The sequence below is a fragment of the Varanus komodoensis genome, unplaced genomic scaffold, assembly GCF_004798865.1.
Source record: "Varanus komodoensis strain SLA01 unplaced genomic scaffold, ASM479886v1 scaffold52, whole genome shotgun sequence".
In the NCBI taxonomy this organism is placed as follows: domain Eukaryota; kingdom Metazoa; phylum Chordata; class Lepidosauria; order Squamata; family Varanidae; genus Varanus; species Varanus komodoensis.
Genome location: NW_025336114.1, coordinates 3,623,449 through 3,642,672, shown reverse-complemented (window position 1 = coordinate 3,642,672; position 19,224 = coordinate 3,623,449). Strand labels below are relative to the sequence as shown.

The 19,224-nt window shown below is 38.1% G+C and overlaps 1 protein-coding gene across 5 annotated transcripts in view; it reads left to right on the top strand.

Moving 5' to 3' along the window:
* Positions 1-19,224, top strand: part of LOC123031994 (rho GTPase-activating protein 39-like) — a 97,926-nt gene that overhangs the window by 57,155 nt on the left and 21,547 nt on the right. For 3 of the 5 annotated variants that reach the window (XM_044447565.1, XM_044447561.1, XM_044447563.1), the window contains 3 exons: positions 12,870-14,169; positions 16,483-17,035; positions 18,594-18,683. In XM_044447565.1, the coding sequence (XP_044303500.1) occupies positions 12,870-14,169; positions 16,483-17,035; positions 18,594-18,683 (1,943 nt within the window). The remainder of the gene's footprint in view (positions 1-12,869; positions 14,170-16,482; positions 17,036-18,593; positions 18,684-19,224) is intronic. The other 2 variants (XM_044447566.1, XM_044447564.1) reach the window with 2 other exon arrangements.

Sequence of the window (19,224 nt, the reverse complement as noted above, 5' to 3'; positions counted from 1 at the left end):
TGTGTTTTGGGGCATGTGTAGGACCTCAAGGATGAAGCAGAACCACAGCAAAGCAGTTTCTGGGAAACACAGAAATGACTTCTCCCTGCTCCTCTGTTATTGTTGTTTTAAAGCTTGAAATGCTGTTTTTATTCATAACATCCTAATCCATGAGGTATCATTAAGCTTTCTGCCAGATGGATCTGATTACATTTTTTGACTGGGTAACCACCCAAATGGACTGTGGGAATGCTGTGGACATAATCTATCTAGATTTTAGCAGCCATCTGCAACTAGATAAAGCCTAACCCTTTAATATTTTTATTAATGATTTAGATAAGGAAGTATAAGGAAAGATGATTAAATTTGCAGAAGACACAAAGCTGGGTGGAATAGCAAATACCCTGGAGGACAGAGACAAGATACAGGATGATCTTGATAGATTAGAATGCTGGGCAAAGAGCAACAGAATGAAATTCAGTAGGGACAAATGTCAAGTCCTCCACTTAGAAGCAGGAAACCAAATGTACTGCTACAAGATGGTGAACACTTCACTGAACAATACTGCAAATGAGAAGGATCTTGGAATTGCTATAGATCACAAGCTAAATATGAGACAACAATGTGATGTTGTTGTGAAAAAGACAAATGCTATTTGGCCTGCATTAACTGAAGCATCACTTCCAAAACATGTCAAGTACTAGTTCCACAATGCTCAGCACTAGTCGGATTCCTCCTACAGTACTGTGTTCAGTTCTGGGCACCTAAGTTTTTTAAAGAAGCAGAAAATCTAGAAAAAGTGCAGAGGAAAGCAACAAGGATGATTCAGGGACTGGAGGCAAAGCCTATGAGGAAAGTGAAAGAACTGGGCATGTTCAGCCTCAGGAAGAGAAGACTGAGGCAGCTATGATAGCACTCTACGATTACCTCAAAGGCTGTCACAAAGAGGAAACACAAGATCCCTTCTCATTCAGTACAGAGTGCAGGACATGGAATAACGGACTGAAGTTAAGAGAAACCAGATTTAGACTAGACACCTGGAAGAATTTCTTCACTGTTAGAGCAGTATGACAATGGAACCTATTGTCTGAGGAGGTTGTAGGATCCCTCTCACTGAAGACATTCAGAAAGCATTTGGACAGTCACCTAAATGGGTGTAACTTAGTGTCCTGCAATGGGTTGGACCCAATGGCCCTCTGGCCCCTTCCAACTCTACTATTCTATGATTCCATGATTCTATGGCTAACATTAATTAATGATGTTGAAGATAGACCTGGTACTGGAGAGTCAAGGTTTCATTGTGATGCTTGAGGGAGGTGGGATACCACTGAAGTCACTTTCTTGAGGTGCTGTGGCACAATTGGGTGGCATACAAAGATTTTAAATAAATAATAAATGAATAAGTGGACCTCAAGGGTTGTTTGTACAGCCATTTTCTTTTTCTCATCATAAATGGCCTTGTAACAGCTGAGGGCCTGGTTACAAAGGTAAATGCTAAAGGGGAACTAGATTGGTATCAGCGTGCCCACACCACACAAGGTAAAATGATGCTGAATTGACAGCAATGAGAGAGGGAGAATCAGAATCTTTTGGAGAAGATTTTAGCAAAGTGTGTCAAGAAAATCATTTTTCTAAATTTCAATTTTGAGCAATTCAAATAACAGCACAGCTTTGTTAAAATAAATTATGGTCGAAGTAAAGGATTTCAATGCATCACTGAGAGAAGTGCAGATGGGAACGTTGGGGGGTTACAACTCTCCCACTCCCACACACCCCACTGCCACCTTTCTTTTTTTCCATTAAAGTTGTCACCTGAGATTTGAGAAGAGGCTTGAGACTCAAAAAATTCTTGCAATGACTTGAGATTTGACTTGAGACTTGGAGTAAAGGACTTGAACACATCATTGGGAAAAGGCAGGATAGAATGAAATAAAGACATAAGAGGCATATACATTTACATAATAGGAACTTATTATGTGAGTAATTACTGTGAGTAATTTACTAGAATTTGACTGGTGGATAAGGTTTGAAAGGACTACTTATGGGACATAAGAAAGGGCACTTCCTAAATGTCCCTACTTGATGGAACATGGAAATAATTATACATTGCAATTGTAATAAAGTATGGAATCCGTGGTTTTAAAAATGTTAATTCCAGACATTGCTATAGAAAAAGAGTCAGTGAGGATCAGATTTTTTCAAACCCCACTAACCAGACAGATGTTCATTTCTAGCAAATAAATCATCCCCAGTTCTTGATACTAAGTTACTAGTTACCCCTTTTCTTTTCCTGAGAAGCAAAATGGGAATGTTTATATATATTAATTCAGCATTTTCTAATAAACAATATGAAAAGGATTCAAAGAAAGGGTTTCAGTCTGGGTTATGCTTGGTATATTCAAGAAAATTATGATCATGCATCCACTTTTGTATCATCATTGCCTGAAATTAGCAAATGGATAACATAGGAGTAAGGTTGAGGATGGGCATGGTGCTTTCTACCCTTTCAGAAAAAGTAATGATGTGGACAGATACTCACCATTCCCCATGTGCATATATATACACACACTCTCCACCTTTCCAAATGGTGGAAGAGTGCATTTCCCTGGCAGCTGGAACAGTATGCAGGCAAGAGCTCGCAGTTAGACAGGGTCAGGATGTAGATTTAGGGAAGGGTATTTGGACTTCAAGAATGAACACTCTCTGGCACATATCTTCTGAGCACTATTCCCCACCCCATCCTTTAAATCAGCCTCTTTAAATCCATACTTTCAAGCACTGCAAACTGTAATCGATTTAATTATATCCTGCCACAGGCCTGCAGTACTTTATTTAGGGCACAGTCTACTCCTTTGAAACAATATTGCAGTGGAGTATGATGGATATGGAAGAAGTTAAGGATAGGATGGGTGAGGAACTTTGACTGTTCAAATCAGACAGAACAAGTTGGAAGCTACCACTCTTGAGTTCTTGTCTTTTTGTCAAATGCCATTAATTCACAGGCTTTCAAAGATTTTTGTAGGGTTGCCATCTCCTGCCCCCTTTCACTCCCAGCACACTGCATAATAGTTAAAAAAGCAGCTGGTGAACCTTTGCTATATTTTCATGTCAGAAAGTGGCAGAAATTCATCAGCAGAACCTGTAATGCAGTTAATAAAAGCACAGGAGCATTGCCAGAAAAGTTGGCAACCCCAGCTTCTTGTCATATAAGTACTATCCTTATCTTGTTTCAGGACTGGCTCTTGGATGGTGTTTGCTATTTGCTGTTCATTGAAGCAAGACTAATAATTTCAAAGGTGTGCTTGCATAAGGGCTATATTTAAGATACCAGAATTAGTAGATGAAACTTTTTAAATGTATTAATTCATAAAAGAGCATAGCCAGGGGGTTAACTTCAGCTAGCCAGCAAGTGTTCACACCTGTTTTAATCATTTTAATCATCAGTTTCTAAAAATGGCATCTAACAAGGTTAGACCTATGGAGGATATTTTTGAATAGTAAAAAAAGACAAGAAAATGAGATTTTCTCTCCTTTATCCTCTTCTTGCAACCCAGCTCTGGAAGCACTTACTGCAAGCACTCCTCTTTAGTTGGGAAGGGTCAGCTATAGCAGTAGAGCTACCTTGATGCTGGGGACAGCCGCCACCACTTGAGCCACCACATTTGCTGGAGTCCAAAGGCAGGGAATCGTCAGAAAAAAATTGCTGTTGTGATTAAGATGTGTATAAATATACATGTGTGTTACAGAATCCCCTTCCGTTTAATTATCTTTAAAGGGTGGGCAGAGTGATTTTGACTCTAAGGATATGCACCTAAGAATGTGTATCCTAAAGGGGTCAATTCCCCTTCCTGGCCCACAAATTATCCTTTAAGCTGTGTGGAGGCACTCCCTGTCATTCTTAAAGGATCCTTTTGGGTGATTGGGAAAATTGAGCTGTGAGAGGGGATAAGGTACAAAATTTGAAAGAAAAATCCCTTTCCTTCCTTATATCTGTGCAGTGGTTGAACCAATACTTACTTTCAGCCTGTTCTGTTCTGTTCTTTTGGGGTGTGGAGATGCTTGGGGAACCAGACTTGTCTGACAAGTGGGGGTATAAAAGAATATTGTCAAAGGGAAAGCATGAGAAGAGCTGAATAACAGTTGGCATGGTCTCTGTAAGCCAATATTGCATAGGCATATTTCTGGAGGAAGCATTCTTGAGGTCAAAAGAACTTAGTTTTGTGTTGCTCAAGAAGAAGTTACAATATGGCCTGCTCTTTCTGTTGCTTGTTCATAGAAAAGAAAGATCTCTGTGATCTTATGGAAATTCAGCCAAATAGTAACCTTAAAATTGTTAGTGGTTCAGTCCTCCTGGTGCTTTTTTGCATCCTTTATTGTCTACTTACATTTCCTTTGTGCAAAATTGTGCTCCTTTTTGTTCTCTTCATTTGGGTAGGTCCTCCATTTTCTCAAAGAAGTTGAGAAGGATTCATCTGCAGGAATTACACTTTTCCCATCCATAGTATAGAGCTTTAGCAAACTAGGATTGGCAGCTTAAAGAAAAATACACATAACAAAATTTTAATCAGGCAGTGTTGAGGCAGAAATGCAGTATGTGAGCTTTGAAGTTATATAGAACTTCTCATTAGAAAAAGGCATAGTAAAAAATGTAAAAAAGGGGAAAGTAGGTGTTTCTGACATGGATATGATAATCCAACTTATCCTTGTTTACTATTTTGTTTTATTTCTTTCCAGACATAAAATAGGTGGAAGTGTTTTCAGATAGAATGAAGGCAAGACTGGTCCAATTGCTAAAGATCTAGGTTGTACAGAGACCCCCTGGGATTAGGTAGAAATGGATACCACTCCTTTCAGAAATATAAAAACTAGTCATAAACTGTCTCTGTTCCTATTATTATTCAGAACTCCCAAGTCTAAAAGTAGCATTTCTTCAGCCTGATAAATAACTCCATGCAAACCAGAAGCTTCTGTACTGTATTTTCATTGTTCCTTACTTCACTGGTTGCAATTTTGTCCTGCTCAATTAGCATAGCTGCCTGATTGATGTCAGAGATATTATTTCATTCAAAAATTGTTAAAACTTAGTTTTCAAGGCTAATAATTTCCAGGGTGAATTTTTTCAGAGACTGTTTCACCATAAGCAATGATGTTCTTTTGCTTAGACTGATAACCTTCACTTGGTGAATTGGTGAATTTTTATAGTTTCTTCCTATGAAGAACAGGACTTCTGTGTTCTGAGAAAGCCTACCTTATTCCCAGTTGTTACTTGATCCAGTCATAATAGCTAAATACCTCTTTACTTTTTCTCTTCCATTTGGTGACTCTAAAATGCTTTCTCCCTGCACTATAATAAAATCTGGATTCATCTGTGGGAACCACACTTTTGCCATCCATAGTATAGAACTTTAGCAAACTAGGATTTGCTGCTTAAAGAAAAATAAACACAACAACCAAATTTTAATCAGGAATTGTTGAGGCAGAAATGCAGACAAAATATTAGAAAGACCTAATGTGGAAAGTTCACTTAATCTTGTATGAACAGCTGCTGTGACATTTTTAACTTTCGTCTGATATGAACAAAGACAACTGTTCAAGCTGATGGAGCACCTGTCTAATAACTGTGCAAAACACAAGCCCTTTTGCGGTTTTGACACACATGTGTAGAGTTGGCACCTATGCAGCTATTTTTCTAACTGAAAGCTGCAAGGCCTAACAGAATTGCACTAGTTGGCAATCTTCCTTCCCCTTGGTGGTATTGGGGTGCATCTGTTCTAACCAATCACTTTGTAACATGGCGTGTTCTCTGGTTTCAGCAGCACGGCAGGTGGGAAGAGGCTTGCAAAGAGGAGCTTTCACAGTGGAGGAAGAAATAGTGCTTAAAATAGAAAGGTGAAATAGTAGGCTTTGCACTAGCTGTATTCATTTCTTACAGCTTACTTTTGACTCTTGCACACTTGTGTGATTTCTTTAAAGGTCTCCCTTTTGCACCAGGAATACAGCGTACTTGGCAATACAGAGTAGCTCATTGGATAATGAAGAAATAGCTCAAAATGTATTTGTTTCAAGTTATTTTGAGGAAAAAGCCTTAAAATATTGACTCTTTGAGTTACTAATACATAAGTTAGCTTACAGTATTCAAATATCATATAGAACATACTTATTTTTAATTATTTATTGCAAGAATCTGTATTTTACCTTTTCATACTCAGTACCCAAGGTTAATGTAAGGACTTATCCACCTGTTCATTTTTCAGATGGCTAGTTGACACATTCAGCAGAATCAGGTGAACTATACCAAAACATATTTCAGGCTGTAGCCAAGCATGTAGGAAAAAGAATAAATCTTCAGGTGACAGTTTGCAGGAATGCTTCAGCAGAATCCTTCTCACCCAAGAATGTCCCCCATGTACCTGGTGCTGCCTACTCTGTTCAACTCTTGGGCATAAGCAGTAAAATTCCATCCAAACTTCAAGATGGTGGCCAATGTGCCTGTTCTAAATGCTGGTAAGAACCATAAGAACCAGACCATTTGACCAAACTATGGAACTAGGCATGAAGCATTTAATTGTTGAGTAACATAACATAATTATGCCAAATGTTTAGGCATATAAATTGAAAAAATAACATACAGCAATTTTCCTCTCTCTGTTTTTCCTGTCTACAACCTTTCTTGGCCCATACTTAGGGATGGGTGAATGTGTGAAGTCTGGCATGGTGAGGCTCTTTGAGCTCTTTCCTGAAGTATGTTTTTCCTTATTTGTGTTCTCAAATGCAAGTGTCTTTTTTCCATCTGGAGAACAATGCACATTTTTCTTTGGGAGAAATGTTGCTTCCTACCTCTCATTGGGAAAAAACACACTTCATTTTAAATAAGCATTTTCTCCTGATCAAAAAAGTGAATTTTTCCCCATAGACCAAAGTGACTTTGTAAGGGAAATGTGCCATTGTGTATATGTGCATTGTCAAGTGCACAGTATAGACCAAACCTATATAGACCACCACCGAACCTAGTGGTGGCAAACCTATGGCATGCATGCCACAGTCGACGTGTGAGTCAAGTTGCCCCAGCATTGCCCCAGCAGACGAGCATTGAATAACAGCACACATAGGGGCCATGCGCATGCTCAGAAAGGAGTAGTGGCGCCAGGCGATGATGTCACATGCCACGACTGATTAGCCATGACTCGTCTGAGCTTTCGCATGGCTGGTCAGTCTGCTGCCAAGAATATATATATGTTTGCTTGGACTGGCTGTGAGTTGTTTTTTCTAAACTAAAACCTCAGTTTTCAGGTTTTATTGCAGTGTTGGCACTTTGCAATAAATACGTGGACTTTGGGTTGCAGTTTAGGGCACTCAGTCCTAAAAGGTTCAACATCACTGGTATAGACTGTGACTCCAAGTTTGAAAAATTGTGAACATTTCCTGAGAACTGTATTCCTGTTTGCATTAATGGGGCAAATAGGAATGAAATTCTTGTACATTTCATTCATAATGTACAATTTTATCCTTTTTTGTGATAATCCATCATGTATTTTTCATGTTATAAAATGTCAATTTAAGTTAATAAGTTTTCAGATAAGAGGACTGTGTGCTATTGAGTCTTCTGGATGGAATCACTTCACTAAACTTACAAGCATGCATGCACAGAGAATGAGGTGGAAGCAGAACGAGTGGCCCTCAATTGTCCATCCTGCTTTCTTTAGCAGCCACAAGTAACAGCCTTTTTTGCTTGGCGAAGAACAGCTTGAATCATTGTGAAAACTGAATGTATCTTGCATTAAAGCAGAATAGGTGACAAATGTGCAATTTCTTTTATGGGTGCATTCGCTTTTAAACTTGCTTTCTTCGGGGAACCTGTTTTACTTTGACCCATGCCCGTTTAGCTCACTGTGGCTTGTTTAGAGAAAGTTGTAATATTCAGTGGAAATAAAAGCAGCTTTGATAGCTGTGGTGAAAATGATGGTCATAGTTCTGAAGCAAGAATATGTATTTGGCATTCAGGAAGTGGCCACCAAGTTATCCATTAAGCTTTCACCCCCCAGAATATAAGAATCAGTCATCCACAAAAACTTAATGTACCTTTAAGGATCATGTCACATTGGAAAGGCATGACAATGAATTTTGTTTCCAACCATTGTACATCTTCCTATGCACCTTTTCTTTTAACTTTTGTTTTTGTGCAGGCTACTTATTCAGTAAATATTAAGTAAGTCTAAGTTACTTTAGTTAAACAGTTGCTTTACTCTGAAATTTTGAATAAAGGAATTCAATTCAGTGTGAGGTATTGGGATATGAATAAGAGTCATACAATCTGAAGAGAGACCAGAGTACTGGCTTATATTACAGTCCTAAACAAGTTACATGAATAGTTCAGTCAAAACTGAGGATCCTTCTATGATATGTGTGTTAAATTGATTTTGGGAGTTCTAAATGCATTGGATTTGTGTTAGAGCCAGTTTTTAGAAGGCTAATTTAGATCCCACTGTGCTGAAATAGTTTGTATAACATTTTATATAAACTAAATATTGGTTGCCAAAGTTTTTATGGGCTTGATTGTTGTGATGAGGAAATGCACTGAATGCATCTGAGCTTTGTTTTATTTTGTTTTGCATCTTTATTCCACTCTTCCTCCAAGAGCTCAGGGCAGTAACCTTGAATATCCCTTTTCTCTTCTCAAAATCTTTCAGAGAACAGAGTTACATTGACAGAGGCTTCATTTTAAATGATATGCTTGAACTGAATATTCATAGTAAAGATGTCTATTTTTTCAAACCTTTAGATGTTATTATTTTTAGTCTTTGATGTAGTGACGAATGTGTCAAGCCAAGAAGGATTGTTGAGTGAAACATACTAGATCAGTCTTAGCTTCGTATTTTTCAAAAGATGTTTACACCACTGACAATTGTACTATTGAGAAATAAAATGAGTACAATTTTGTACTGGAAACAATGCCTCTTGTATTTCCAACATAGTTTTTTTTTTTTCCTGCGCATGCTCAAGAGTAGTCCTATTTGTCATGCCAGTTTCCATGCAGGATATTTTGACTCTGCTGTACATACTGGTATCCTATTATGCACAGGATGCAACACTGTATGCTTTCCTTTATTTCTTTGTTGGGAAATAAATGTTTCCTATTATGAAGACAAGCTAAAAATACTTATTGTGAACAATCAGATTAGCCCTTCTGTATTATGATAGCTGACACTTTTTTGAAGAGGAGAATTGGGAATTAAATTCCTGACCATTTATTTAAACTATATAAAATCCTCATGCTTGCTCTCTCTCCCCCCCCCCCCCCCCAATCTTCTCATGGAAACATAGGTGGGTTTTTGCTTTTTGTTTTGTTAACTAAGTAGTACAAATATTTGATTAAAGAACTTTCAAATATTCTTCAGCCACAGGTGAAAGAGTCACTTTGGCTGGCATAATTCCAATAATTTTTGTATGAGCACCCTCCAACTTTCTGTTTGCTTGGGACAGACTGTGTATCTGAGTTAATGTGGATTAGTTATTAACGTGTTTATTTATATATTTATACATACATACATACATGTATTTATAGGCCACCTTTAATTGCCGAGGCCTTCCTACCTGGCTTACAATACTTGAAACATATTAACAAAGTAAAACACATTCAAACCAATTAAAGCACAATGAATTAAAACATCTATAAAAGCAATATAAAATTGGCCACAGCATTCAGGCTAACTGTTAAAAAAGGGACCTGCAATGAATTTGAGGAAACTGTAAGTCTGCTAATATACCTTTCTTTTGTGTGTGGATGATGCTAGTATGGCTACATAAGTAGAAGCACACAGATAATTGAATTTGCTGTTAGCATATATAATATGCTTATGTTAACTCAGGATCACAACTGTGTAAGCTGAGTGAAAACAACCTCCCAGCTCATAATTAACTGGTAGAAGCCTTGAATGTATTATGGAATTTAACTAGTCTGCATGTTGTGCTGTAGATGGATGAATTCATAACAAAGCTTTATTTAAACAAGCCTTAAGAATATCCTGATATTCCCTAGCCTTTCTGGCCTTTTTTTAATCTGACTGTTTGGTAATGATAAGGAACAGGCACTTTATTTCACTTCTGTTATCTGTTGGTGCCAACTTAGCTTTGCAGATAAGCATTCAATAGATGTAGTTATCTGTCACCTGCTCTGCTCACCTGCCCAGATGATTTTCTTTCCCTCACGTCTCACCAGCTGGTACAGCAGAGGGCCATATTTCTCTGCAATACACATGCTATTCTTGGTACTCTGGCCTCAATCTCCTGAACAAATGTAGCTAGAAAAAGAATGCAGCAAGCTGTCTGTCACTTAGTTTACCCTGCTTGAGAAATGCAACAGAAATATGGCAGACACTAATGCATTGCCATCTGGGAAACACTGGAGGACTAGATTTTGTCTCTAGCCGGGCTGGATCTAGTCCCCTGGCCTAAGGTTTCACACCATTACTGTATGCTTATTGCAACCCAGAAAAGATCCTTCATGGAAGGACATCAACCAGATCTTCTCCAACAGGTTTGTTTACCCTTTGCTATTATCTCATGTCATTTGCTATTTACATAATAATATCAGAGCTTTTCTTCCTGGTCTTTGACACAGTGTACAAATGGGCCAGGTATAAGAAATTGCAGCATCAATTTCATGAAATGCAAATTAGTAAAAATGCAACAATTTATACTTTCGAACGGTGATCTGCATTTGCTTTTGGCAGCCTAGTATTTGCCCCTTGAAGTGATATATTTGGTTCTAGGACCTTAGAAGTAGCCATTAATATATTGAAATGCTGCACCCCAAAAATAAGTTTCTATGACAGAGGAAAGATATGTACATAAATGTTATTTATTAATTTCTTGTATTCTAATTATACAAAGTTACACAGTTGTTCATATGATAACCAGCTTGAATAGTGCAGTGCTGTGGTTGATATGCTTCTGACTGTTTCAGTCTCAAATAAATGCATTCTATCTTTTATCCCAGGAGGGGAAAAAACTAGCTGGTATGGCTCTCAGAAGGAGATGGTGGAATAAATGGGAAGGGGAGTATTATGGGTTTCAGTAGAAAGTTAGAGACAGAATGGGGAAAATGTGGGTACCCATCTGAGACTTTATTTTGCCTTCTCTTCAATAACTTTGACTTCTCTGTAATAGGAATTTTAATACTTCTACCTAGAGTGCACAGATATTTAGCTCCAGTGCTGCCATTAGTTTGAGTTAAAGAGTACACCATTTCTGATCATAATAAGGCTAGTATACATGATAGATTGTTTTATCTGTTTGCTTGTATCAGGAGGGTGTTATTTCTCCCAGATATGTGTATACCATAAATTTTGTGAAAATGTGTAGTTTTTCTATTATTGAAAGCATATTCTCTTGTTGGAGAAACAGAAATGTGTTAGACTCAAACATAATTGGCAGCTTTAAACATATTTTCCATATTCAGATATTTCTAGGGATACCCTGCTTTGCAAGCGTATACAACAGAATTAAAGCTCAAGATAGTGTTAGATCTGTCAAATAATTATAGTGCTGGTTTTAATCCCGCCTTTCCTTATTTGCCCTATCTGAAAAAAAAATAATAATTCTTATTTTTAATTTGGCTTTGCACATGTTTGAAAAGGTGAAAGTTTTGCTATACTTCCCACCTAGACAGCAAAACAGAAAAGAAATAACTGATTCTAGTTTGGTAGAATAAGTACATGGAGAAACAAATATCTGTAAGATTCCTGTTTTGTTTATTAGATCAGCATATGGCAAGAGAGGAGACTAGGGTGGCTGTGTGTCCTACTTTATAGAGCACAGTCTTCTTTTTGGAAGGTTGTCCAGTCCAAGTCCAGTTTAAAGATGAAGAAAAATAAGATTGAGCAGGGCCTTGAAAGTTGCCCACTGATAGGTAATGCCTGGACAGCAAGTTTTCTTTTTTGAAAACACTAGTGGCCACACTAGAGGAGTTTGCTCATAAATCAAGCTCACAAGTAAAACTGCATGTCATTCCTGCCCACCAGCTTCACTTTCACAACCTCAGAGAAATCTACAGATAATCTGTTCTTTTTCATAGTCTCTGTGCATCACACACATGGGCTCTGCACCATTGTGGAGCCTGTTGCTGGGAGGATTTAGCTTGGAATCCCACCCCCTGGAACCTGTATAAAAGGAAGCAGCTCCCACCATTTTCTTTCAGTTCTTTTTTGACTGCTTTTCATGCTTCAGGAAGTTCTTTCTCTCCTGTTCCTTTCTCTTTAGAGCATTTTTCCTCAATTTTTTTCTGATTATTCTTAGCATCTTTTTGGTCCCTTAATATTTAAACCTTCACAAAATTGTTCTTGTTTCTGTTATTCACAACTTTAAAAGTAGGGCCATGGGAATCATGTTTAATGTTCAGAAATTTAAAAATCAGTATTTGGTGCCCTCTGAAATCATTCATAGAAGACTTGGACTGACACAGGACAGGAACACTGCACAGCATTTTCCTGTAGTGGGTGTGATAGATAATTTTCCAGTTGCTATTTGCCATAACTCTGACAGAAACATCTTTGCATGATGCTACAAACTGAAGATTTGATATAGGAGTTCTTCTAGTATAATAATAGTTTATTTATTCCTCAATGCTTTTATATCTCACAAAGGCAGCTTATAGAATAAACAGTGCATTTAATATTTCAAGCCAAAATAATAATTACAAAAACAGTTTTTAAAAGTTTTATGTAGCTAGATTATGATTTTTAGTCTCTGGTAAACTTTATCTTCAAACATATGAATTTAAAAGGTCCTGAGGGTTAAGAACCTGGATAAAAGTTGTGGTTGCATTTTACACTTGAAGATAGCATTATATTTTTTGCTTTCTTTGCATAAATTCTGTTTTCCTTTTTCTGCAGAGATACACCTACTCGATGGCAACCTTTACCAGGAACTAAAGCAGCCATGCTAGTCAAAGTCAACAGTCTCAGACAAGTGAATTCTTCTTCAAGCAGTTCACTTCAAATGCAGAGCAGTGGAGAAACTGGCAGCCAGAAATCTTTGCATCCAAAACCAATTGTATATGCCCAACCTCAGTCTGTAGCTCCAAATGCATTGGTGTCAAAACAAGCACCTCCAATAGAAACAAAGCAGTCCATGCAAGTTAAGAAGACAGAGAATGGAGGGTTTTGTCTGGTGTTAAGTAATGGACTCACTTATCAGCCTCTTTCAGGGAGTCAGACACGAGCATCACAACCTGCATCTCCCAAGTATGCTTCTCCGGCACCAATATATGATGAGCCATCGATTGACTCCCCAATTTATGATGAACCCCCTGTAGATATGGACACTGGAAATGGGACAACTCTACAAATTTCACCAAGTAATAGCTTAAATAAGCCTCACCCAGTTAAATTATTACAGCATCCAAGTATGCAGCACCACTACCAACCTGGAAAAAAGCATATGAGAAATCTTTCCACCACAGAGTACAGCCCAGTGGGAAGAGAATATATTAAACATATGGTCAACATTGACCCATCACCCAAAAATCCTCACTCTGTAAGTGCGGCAGTTGATGGCGTCACTAAACCACAGCTAGGTCAGCTTAGTTCCAGGGATAGCTTCAAGCAGTCTTGGAAAGCCTTAGAGGCAAATGTTCTCAAAAATATGGAGGCCCACCACAGCCGGCAGAACAGTCTTCAGGCTCAAGAATATCCTACTGTTATAAGTCAGCAAGACTCTGGATATTCAACAGGACCTTCTCCAAGCCTGAGAAAGAGAAAAGGAAGGCGACAAGCTCCAGGTCAGGGAAGGCCAGGTTCTGTAGGTAGCAGTAGTGAACTCAGTGCTCTGAATGACAAGCTGATTGCAGAGATGCGTGCTGTGGTGAATAGATCTGCTGCTGGAAGAGGAAGTAAAACTAGCTTAGATGCAGAAATGCTGGAAAATGCTAATTTGCCAGAGGGTAATAAAATTAAGTTTCAGTCAGACCGCTTGAAAAAATGTAACAGCAGAAACTCAAGGGATGATGTGAATTCGAGTAGCAAGTCTTTATTCAGGCCTAGAATGGACAGTAGAGGGAGTCTCTCAAATGATCCAGCTCTGTATCAAGATACTGTGAGGCAGAAGAGAACCTATGAAAAAATAGATTCTTTAGAAAAGAATGTGGCCAGTCCGATAAACCTGTCTCCATCTGACACAGCACAAATATCCCAGGTATTTATTAATAATAATCATGCTTGCCATGCTGTAAGGCACTTCTGTGGTGATGTTGGGAGAATGAAGCCTCTGATAGTGGTTGTTTGAGTTGCTTTAGTAGGGCAGGGAATTTTTTTTAATGCTGAAGTTGAAAGTTGGATGAAACAGATGCTTTTCACTGGGAAGTCATTGTGGTCCTATTACAATTGTTTTGGTAGAAAAGTTGTTATATCATTCTATAAAGCTAATCCACAAACCTGGCAACTTTCTAGATTCCTAAAACAACTATCTCACCTTTTACTTTTATCACTGTTAGCAATTGGTGCTTAATGATGATCAATGGAACATACTGGTTCCTTGTCACATTACTGAACACTGAATCCCCACCACCACCACCACCACCACCACGCACACACAGAACACTGTGCTTTTTAGCATTGGCTGAGTCAGCATTGGCTGCCACTTTTGTCAAAACCCTTGATAACTGATTAGATGAAGGTGAACAAGTTGAGGTTATGATCAGGCAAGACAGAGATGTTGTCGGTCAATAGAAAGGTTGGTTCAAAGATTGAACTTTTGCTTGTTCTGGAAGGGGCTGGCTGATCAGGTTCATAGTTCTAACCCTGAATCTTCAGGTAGTGGCAATGGCAAAAAGTGTGCTTTTACAGTTACACTTGATGCAACAGATAACAGAATTCCTCAGTCTGTCTAACTAGGCAACAGCTGCCTGTGCCATGGTCATAGCATGTGCAATGTGATCTGTGTTGAGCTGTTGCTTATTCAGCTTCAGAAATATCAGTTGGTGCAAAATGTGACAGCTCACCTGTTAACTGGTACCTGGAATGAGTATTATATATTATACCTGTCTTGAAATACTTGTACTAGTTCCCAGGCGCTTTCCAAACCCAATTCAGTGTTGATTTTAAACCTTTAAAGCCCTAAATGGCATAAGAAATGGCTATCTCAGGAGCCACCTATCTTGTGAATCCATCCAGTTATTAAAATTAGCAAATGGGGAACTCTTGAAAGCACCATTGCCCACTGACAACCATTCCTTGGGCAGGTATGAATGGGCCTTCTTCTGTTTTGCTCCCAAACTGTAGAAGGCACTTGCTGAAGATTTAGCTTCCATTATCTTGGCTTTTAGAAAGGGCATGAGGATTAATCTTTTAAATTAGGCTGTTAAACTATGTAGTTTTGGAGTTGTTACTGTTTTCTTGAAATTGCTTTAAGGTTTTGTTGGTTTAAATTGTTCTGTTATCAAATATGGTGGGATATATATAGAAATGTTATAATATAATAATAATAATAATAATAATAATAATAATAATAATAATATATGTTATTGGTACTTAAATAAATAAATGTCTGCTTGTTCCAGCCCCCTGAATTGGAAGGTAGGAATCCTGATTGTGTAGAATGTGTACACGCAGTTCTTTCGTAGTCTTTATACTGCATAGGATATACGAATCATTTAGTGATACAAGCACAAATATGGGCAAAGATGCTCTTCTAAACATGAATAATCTCAGGCATTGGAGCCACAAACAGTTCTGATTGTTTTGTTTATTTCTTAAAATGCAGACCAAGTACAGACTGCAGTGCAGGAAGACATGAAGTGGCTTTAACATGTAGCTAAGGTGACACCAGCCAAAAAAGTATTTTCAAATAGTCCTGTACAGCTACCCAGCAAGCACTCAAGCTGACATTTCTTTATTTATTTGCTTTAAAGCATTTATGTCCTGCCCATCTGGTACAAAAGCTCAGTCAAGGCAGCTTACTTCATTTAAAAATTACAGGTTACTGTTGTGACATGCACCCTTGCTCTATGTTGCACTTCCTAATGCTCACATACTCATTTTAATAAAGTAAATCCCCTGCAAAAAAAACCTCAAATTTTTATTTATTAACTATTATTTTGATTATTGTAACATTGTCATTGGAGGATTTTGATTGTAAAACAATCTCAAAGGCATCTGTCCGTCAGAGGGGTTCAAATCTTCACAGTAAGATTTTTTTTAAATATTAACTTAGAGGTTACATTTCCCAGGTTCTTGGTATAGTCCAGCCTTACCCAGCCTGGTGCTCTCCAGATGTTCCGAAATTCATCTCCCATCAACCCCAGCCAGGATAGCCAGTCATCAGAATCCATGAGAGTTGCAGTACGAAAGATCTGGAGGACACCACATTGAAGAAGGTTACTGTATTAACTGGAGCTTCTGTCAAGGCTTTTCCCTTCTTTAGAAGTGAATAGTTGGTAGCAGTTCTGCTTATAAAAAAATGTGGCACTGAGATGCTTATTTCACAATTTCTGTCTGTTCTCCATTGCAGTCTGGAACAATAAGGTCTGATTCCCATGAGGAGAACAATGATCAGCCTGGCACCAACATGGGATATCAGTTTCCCTTCCACACCATACGGAAACCCATCTCACAAAGCAGCATGGCCGACTGGGCTTCTAAAAACCTAAACATGCACACTCAGGGTATCTTTCGGCGAAGGCTCTCCATTGCTAATATGCTCTCTTGGAACGGTGGCTCTATCAAAAAGCCAATGCTTATCACCAGCAACCACACCATCAAAAAGGAAGCTTGTGAAATATTTAAACTGATACAAGTCTACATGGGTGACCGACAAGCTCGGATGGATCGGGAACATGTTGCTTTAATCACTGTCACCAAGTGCTGGAGCATTCAGGGTTTACGGGATGAGTTATATATACAGCTGATCAGACAAACAACAGACAATATATGCTACCGAAGCCTGGCCTGGGGTTGGGAACTGATGGCCATTAGTTTGGCCTTTTTCTCCCCATCACCAAAGTTCCAGTCTTACTTGGAAGGTTACATCTATCGTCACCTCAGCCAAGTCAATGATGAAAACAGTAAGTATCCAAGTATATTGGATCCAAGTGCAGTGTATTAAAGGACAATATCAAATACAAATCTAGTAGAAATACTGTTCAGCAGGGCATGGTTCTGCTTTCATTTCCTGATGTAAAGCAAAATAGCTTTTATTTTTAAACTCTTGTCTGCAAACAGTTGGTTCATACAATATGACAGAGCACAAACAAAATTGAGTGTGGATTGTCACTGAGCATGAATTGTCATGTTGTGTGCACCCAGCCAGTGTGTATAGAAAATGTATTTGCCTGTGAAATATTGGACATATAATGTGAAGAGTTAATTTTTAACAGGCCACGGTTAGAGTAGTAAAAACAGTACATTTTGATAGCAAAGATGCTCAACACTATCATGCAGAATTAAAACCAAATATCACTTTCTTCCCTGTATGGTAAAATAGAGTAGGTGTTACAAAAGGAGGCAGATATTACACAGAACATGAACGACACAGCTGTTTTGGTCAAAGCCATATTCTTTTTGTTAAAGTTTAACAAAGAAGCATTCTTACAATGTTCTAGGAGGTTGGCTATATTAGCACAGGATTGAGTGAATTGGATATAATAGCCCAGAATTAATTTCACTGAATCAAAATGTTTTAAAGCAAGGAAGAGGAATCTATCACAAGCACCTTTAGAACAGGGGTGATAAACCTACAGTCCTCAATATAAGTTCATGTAGCCTATAGCTAATTTCAAACTATCTTCAAAGCTCCTCAAACTATTTGTAGAGACCTTTAACAAGAGTAGTCTGTGCTTTTCTTGGCATTTCCTTTCCTTCATTTTGTGTGGAAATGAAGGAGAGAGAAAGGGGGATTGCAGAAAGAGAAGCAGAGTAAGCTACCTAGTTTTGGCTTTTGCTCTACCCACCACTGGCTTTAGTCTCACCACTGTCATGCATCTCCTGAGATTACCCATGAGGGATCAAGCCTCTTGATGTAAAAGAAGTTGCCTAAACCCTGCTTTAGATCTTGGTGGGAAACTACTTCATGGATTATAAAGCAAGATGCATAAAAATCAAATATTTGCTTTAGTGTTGCTTATTTGCTTGCATTGAGGTGCTGAGTTTACGCTAACAGTTCCAAGAAATCCAGAAGTAAATGCTTGAGAAGTGTTTTTCCCCAAATTAGATTGATATTCTTAAGGTTACTGAAAAGGAAGAATTAATTTGGAGGCTTCATCAGAGACCTGTTCTATATTTCCAGTGCTGAATATTTTATTTTAGAGTTCAATAGAAGCCAGAACTCTTAACAGCTCTCAAAGATCTAGCAATAGTAAGCATTGCAACTGATCTTTAATCAAATTAATAAATTGAGAAAGGACATATTAAATGCTGAACCCTCTCTCTGTTACATATCACAAAAACATTCCAAAATTATCCTTGCAAGGATAGAGGGGGAATACCTAGAGCTGATTTTGTGATGTGTAAATACAATAAATACAGGACCTCCTTCTGCCATAACTCACCATGTAAAGGTAGAAAAGGGCAGTGAGCATACAAAGTTTTTGCCATCACTCAATCAACAATGCTTTGGATTTTCAGTTACCCAGCGCATTAAGGAGCTTCTGGATCTAAAAAACAAAAAGAACTCAAAATCCAGGAAAAAGAGGAAGCAAAACACAGAGGATGAAGGTAAAAAGAATGGTGGGCAGATAAGGAGGAGGTACAGTTATATTTGCCCATGTTTGAATACCATTCATTTAGGTATAGTGGGATGGTGCTGTATTGTAGAAAAATCAAATCTTAAGTTATCAGGACATCAGGAATGGAGGAAAATACAAAATTGCTGCTGGTAAACTGTGAACATGACATTTGATAGAGCAGGATTTAATTATAAATCTTAAACCATATTTAAGGGCACATTTATTTCAGTAAAACATAATTCTAAAGAAACATGCATAGGACTGCAGCCATATATTTACAGGACAATCTAGAACTCTCCAATTTGGATGGAATTTCTTAATTTATTTGACCCCAGCCCCACCTTAGGGGAGCCTGGTAGGAACATTAATTTTGCCATATATCAGCTCTGTTTTTGTGGTAAATGGGTTTCTTTTTTTCTTCTCTAGTAGTCTGGAACTATACTTTATACTTAATAACTGATAGGCATTAAAAAAGAAAAAAATCCTAAAATGAATTTGGTGTAGACAAGCCATGCTGTATTGCCATCTTG